The 6,077-nt window shown below is 35.3% G+C and overlaps 1 protein-coding gene across 1 annotated transcript; it reads left to right on the top strand.

Moving 5' to 3' along the window:
- The first annotated feature begins 2,902 nt into the window (after positions 1-2,902).
- LOC113306100 lies at positions 2,903-4,071 on the top strand. Its single transcript, XM_026555079.1, has 3 exons — positions 2,903-3,227; positions 3,387-3,444; positions 3,687-4,071. The coding sequence occupies exons 1-3, from the start codon at positions 2,903-2,905 to the stop codon at positions 4,069-4,071; spliced, it is 768 nt and encodes a 255-aa protein (XP_026410864.1).
- The last annotated feature ends 2,006 nt before the right edge of the window (positions 4,072-6,077 follow it).

The raw sequence follows: 6,077 nt of genomic DNA, 5'->3' as shown, positions 1-6,077 counted from the left end.
ATAACAAAATATAATGCGGAATAGAAATAACACAGACACCAGAATTTTGTTAACGAGGAAACCGCAAATGCAGAAAAACCCCGGGACCTAGTCCAGATTGAAAACACACTGTATTAAGCCGCTACAGACACTAGCCTACTCCAAACTAACTTCGGTCTGGATTGTAGTTGAACCCCAATCAATCTCACATTGATCCAAGGTACAGTTGTGCTCCTTACGTCGCTGATCCCAGCAGGATACTACGTACTTGATTCCCTTAGATGATCTCACCCATAACTAAGAGTTGATACGACCCAAAGTCGAAGACTTTAATAAACAAATCTGTATTACACAGAAAAGTCTACGATAATAGATAAATCCATCTCCCACGAATATACCTATGAGTTTTTTTCCGTCTTTTGATAAATCAAGGTGAACAGGAACTAATTGATAAACCGGTCTTATATTCCCGAAGAACAACCTAGTATTAACAATCACCTCACAATAGTCTTAATCGACGCAGCGAAAAAAGATATTGTGGAATCACAAACGATGATACGAAGATGTTTGTGATTACTTTTTATCTTGCCTATCCGAGATAGAAATCTCAAGACTATTATTAAAATTGTACTCGTACGATAGAAACAGCAAGATCAGATCACACAACTACAAGAAAAGTAGTATCGGTCTGGATTCACAATCCCAATGAAGTCTTTAAGTCGTTAACCTGGTTTAGAAGAAGAAACCAAAGGTTAAAGGAAAATCAACTCTAGCTTAGCACAAATAGTATCACACATAATGTGTGGGGATTAGTTTTCCCTGTTGATAAAGTTCTCCCTTATATAGTCTTTCAAATAAGGGTTTGCAATCAATGTTAGCTTAGTAACAAAGCATTCAAAATTACCCATTAGATTCAAGCTAATATTTAACAACTGTTATATCAAAAACATATCTTTTTATACACAAATGAAATGCATGTTCCTGGGCTTGTGTAACCGTACCCAAACTTGTACATTAGTTGGTTCAACAATAGTTAACCAAATGGTTAGCCATATGATCACTTTCATATCAACCATATTCTTCTTCACCATAACTAGTTCAAATGACTCAAATGAGCTAGTTAGAGAGTTGTTCAATTGCAAGGAAATCTCATGTACTACACAAGACACAATTGAAGCAAAAACGATTTGATTCACATGAATCGGTTCATGAACTCTATAGCCACGGTTTGCAATTGCATTCCTTAGTTTATAAAGATAAGTTCACTAAACATCGGTTTTAGACATAACCTACTCAAGTTTGCGGACTTAAGTTCCCGGATGGAGTTTACAAACTCCAGCAGAAATTCTCGGGTTTGAGAACTTCGCCAGTTCGCGGATTGGGTTCACATACTGAGTTCGCGGACTTAGCTCATGCACTTCTCCGGTTCACTTGATCAACAAAGTTCGCAAACTTCGGTTCAAGCAATAAGGACTTATACATATATGTGTTTCCACAACAATGCTTATATCCTCCAAATGGTTATATAGTCTAAACTCTCATTTCAATCATTGAAACATTCTCAGATGACGTTATATAGTTGTTATTCACAAACCATTTTTCGTCAGAGCAATTTTCAAAGTGATTGAAACATAACATGACTTTCGTCACTAGGTAAAGATGAACTTGGCTAAAGCAAAAACTTTACCAACACATATTTCGAGAAATAGATAGGCGAGGTAAACTCGGCTCGAAATACCAAATGTGTATAATCTAAGTCTATATAGCAAAACGACTTTTGTTCAAGATAGGAGATAAATAGATTTTTGAGTGATAGATAAGTTCAAGTCTCCACATACCTTCTAGTCGATGAAGATCCACCAGTTCCTTGAGTAGTCCTTCGTCTTGTATGATGATTTCCATGGAGTTCTTGAGCTCAACCACACTTTCTATCCTAGTCCGAGACCTTATCTATAGTAGACTAGAAATCAAGACTTATAGTTTTGATCACTAACATTGACAAACATGCTTGAGATAGCAACGCATGCGAGTTCGACCGAGCAATGCTCTAACAAAAAGAACACAAAAAAGGCATATTACGTATTTTTTCCGTTCAGGGTTCACTTAATCAGCCAAATGAAGCTATTATTACTATTTAAATAAATGGAGTTATTAAAAACAAAATTTGACATAGTCATTTCATAACATGCATGTTACATAATCTTCCCGTTCTGTTCATTTAATCGGTCAAAAAAACTATTTTTTTTAGATGCACAGAGTTATTAAAAAGAAAATTTAACATACTCATTTTATAACATACTCACAAATTATCTTTTAGAAAAGAAAACCGGGACATATCGAGACATTGACCATTTTAACTTGACATTCACATTTGACCGCATACTCGCAATTGCCGAGAAAAATACTAACTCTTTCCAACTTTATTCTTTTTTTCCCTTCTTCTTGAAGCATGAGTAAAGAACTACTATACTGACGTAGTAAGTCATCTATCTAACTACATATGCTTCACAAAAAATAAAAAAAAAAAAAAAAATTATATCCAACTACAAAGAGATCTTAAATCCAACGGCTAATAACGTGTTGTAGCTTTAACCTACATTAGGTGTAGGTAAGAAAACTGATGTTTAGAGCCATGAACGAGTATTGAGGACCGTAGATCTTCTTTATTTATTTGAGAAAGGATCGTAAATCTTAAATGACCTATTTATTTTTTGTCGTTTAATTGGGTCCCCTTGTTTCTTAGTCTTTTTCCAGTTTCAAGCAGTATATCGACACAATTTTTGACGGTGTATCATATTTTTTTTTTATTTTTTGCAGGTTTTCATCCTCTAGCATATGCATTAGTACCTGGAGAAGATGTTTATAATTGGGATTGGTTTATGTGCAATCTTAAGAACGTTTTGATGACCGTCCTATCATATTTATGTCTGATCGTGGTGAAGGATTGTTGAGGTCTATTCCTGCTGTGTTTCCTGATTATCATCATGGCTATTGTTACTACCACTTAAAGCAGAACTTACCAATCAGGAAATCGAACGAGAAGTATAAAGAAGTTATGGATTGTTTAAAAAAAGCGACTTATGCTCTCTCACCAGCGAAATATAAAGAAGCGCTTATGCAAAAGGAGTTCACGGGAAGGGATGGGATTGCTAACTATTGTCACAATATTCCTAAGGAATGTTGCTCCAGCGCATTCTTCACTGGATGTAGATTTGGTCAGACTACATCAAGTGTTGCTGACTCCTTCAGTAATTGGATTTGAAAGGACAAGAGGTTGCCTGCCTGCGCCCTCGTTGACATGATCAGGTTTGTGTTTTTTTTTTTGGTGTTTTTTTTGGGTTCAAATTTTATTATATGTGTTCTTTGTATTCCATTCATAAGTTACGCATTATGGAGTTGATTGACAGAACGTCGCGAACTGAGTGTCTTGATGGACCCTGAGTTTCTTACTCCTACCTACCAGGGGTTACTTAAAGAACATATTCAAATTGGTCGAGTTTGAAATGTTACTCAGTCATCTGATTATGTCTATGAGATTCCTTCACCTAGGTTAGCTTTATCCCCTAAAACAAGTTTTATTGCAGTATAGCATACATGTACCATCAAATCATATATTTTTTTTTTGGTATTTGGTTGCAATACTACATATATGTACTGCTTTAAGTTATTTGTGTTGAAAATATTTTTGCCTTTTTGCGTATTTGCAGGTCTCACACTGTTGATTTACTGAGCAAGACTTGCACCTGCCAAGGATGCCGTGTTTATGGGTTTCCATGCTCTCATGCTATAGCAGTTATTTTTGCCAAGGGTGATAGATACGTAGATTATATCCAATACTACTTCAAAGTTACGCATTTTCAGCAGCTGTACTCAATTGCTATCAGACCAGTCCCTAACTACAACAGGCCAGAGCAGTATGAACCAGAGGATACTATTTTTCCACCCCATCCACGAGTTCCACCAGGTAGGCCAAAGGGAAATCGTATCAAGAATGCATGGGAGAAGAGTAGGAAATCCGTCAGATGTTCAAACTGCCACAAGAAAACTCATCACAACAAGGCAACCTGCACTGTCATTCCTTCTTACCCCTGAGTTTTAAGTTTCAGTTCTCCCTGACTACTTTTATTGGTCCAAATGCAGATTTTGTTTGTGCATCATTTTAAAAACTTTTGTTAGCTTTTTTAGACTACTGCAATTATGTGTTGTTTTATATCTTTATGGGACACATTACTTTGTGCTTATTTAGGACTCATTAATCAGAGAGCATTATTGACTTTCAGTATTATTGGTTTTTCAGGTTGTTTTATAAGTTTTTTTAAGAGTGCAGGAGTTATGTAATCTAAGTTGTTATCTACTATGTACTGAACAAGTACCTGGATAATTTTCTAGCACAGTCATTATGTGCTCTATTTTTTTCAGGTGAATGCACATAAATGTTACATATGTCACACCTATACACTACATTAATGTTACAATATATCATTATGGATGTCCAAGATTGTTTGTGTCCATAAGCACTAAGTACCTGGATAATTTGCTGAGTACAACCATTATGTACTCTATATTTTTCCAGGTGACAGGAAATGTTACATAAGACATACCAAACACATAGATGCGCTCTACACACTTTGGACTTTTACCATCCAACAACATGTCAAGATTTTTATAAAGCGAAACAAATGCACGTAGATTAAAGACAAATACTATAGTTTCGAAAACAATTGTTATCAAAATGACTAAGAACAATTAGTAAAATTTGAATATATCAAAAACAACTAGTAAAGTTAGAATATATTCTAGGATAACTTCTAGTATGCAGTCCTAGTTCAGTGTTTTATATATGTACTGTCAGATACTATCTTAAAAACCTCTTGGAGCATTAAGATTCCAGCTCTGCTCAGGAGGAGTTGTTGCTGAGAGTATATTGCATGCTAAAGAGATCCTCTTATTTTGCATCTTAACTTTGAGTTGTTCATCATCCCTCAAGCTCTTTCGCTCTCCATCATTGACATCCTCCTTTGCAATTTTTTCATGAAGTGCATGACATATAGTGCACAATCTGGATAGTCGTCATGTTGAGGTGTTGGGTAACTGATCAACTTTACTTTGTGTACTTGTGGAAGGCAGCGGAGCACCAAGTTTTCGTTAATTGATAAGAAGCAGAATTCTGCCATACGTATAGCATCGTCGAGACAGAGGTCTTTGGATACGACTTCACAAGTGTTGTAGTGGTAGAATTCGGCTTTCTTGCAGTCATACACAAGCAGCGTCCAATGCACGTCTTGATGTGACATTGATATAAGAATCTTCCTGGTTCCTTCCTCCATTTGATCGATTGGTACACTGACAACACTATTTGCTGCTATTTGATACAATGGGTTGCTTACATAAAACTAAAAAATAAAAATAATGTAAAAATGGTTACTTTTTTTCATCAGTATAGTAAATATGTACTGAAAATCATAGTGTATAACACATATATGAAAGCATAATAAATGTTACAATATTAAAAAATGTTTTATTTCATTTAGTATGGGAGATATGCAATTCAAATTCTCAATATCTAAAACAAAATGAGCATGAAGTCGGATTTTTCATCAGCATGAGAGAGATGCACTGCACTTTCCAAAAACAAGATGCATGTTGTTTATCAAGATAAATAGGAAAATGTACTAGCCAGGTGCATCAATGTACAATACTGGTATGTACTTTCTCTGTCCATCCACCGTTTACTCATTATGATATGATTTTTTCAGTTGGTATTGCCAATAATTTATAAGATTTGCCTCTAAAGCCTTGTTATGTACCAAATCTTTAAATGTCTCTGCAGATAATATGAGATGACCAACCTCAGTAGGAACTTTCCAAGCACTGGAGCTGCAAATTCAAGGAATCAAAATCATTTATAAGTTTGATCCTAAATGAAGTACATAATGTTTGTTAAAATGCAAGGGACATATCCAAGAGAGACTCACATTGAGGTTGCTTTGTCAAAAAAAGGATAGAGAATTTATATTTCTTATGGAATCAAATTCTTATAGAACGGAGATTTCTTTAGCTTCAGCAACTTGCATGGCATCTTCACTTTTTTAGGATGT

This window comes from Papaver somniferum, chromosome 8, assembly GCF_003573695.1.
Source record: "Papaver somniferum cultivar HN1 chromosome 8, ASM357369v1, whole genome shotgun sequence".
Classification (NCBI taxonomy): Eukaryota; Viridiplantae; Streptophyta; class Magnoliopsida; order Ranunculales; family Papaveraceae; genus Papaver; species Papaver somniferum.
The sequence above is the reverse complement of the archived record's forward strand: the minus strand, read 5'-3'. Positions and strand labels throughout refer to the sequence as shown.

Excerpts from the sequence above, each read along its gene's own strand:
- LOC113306100 (XM_026555079.1), top strand. The coding sequence starts at position 2,903 with ATGTCTGATCGTGGTGAAGGATTGTTGAGGTCTATTCCTGCTGTGTTT. Across the intron at positions 3,228-3,386 it reads AAGTGTTGCTGACTCCTTCA|AACGTCGCGAACTGAGTGTC; the intron begins GTAATTGGATTT and ends GTTGATTGACAG. Across the intron at positions 3,445-3,686 it reads CTTACTCCTACCTACCAGGG|GTCTCACACTGTTGATTTAC; the intron begins GTTACTTAAAGA and ends GCGTATTTGCAG.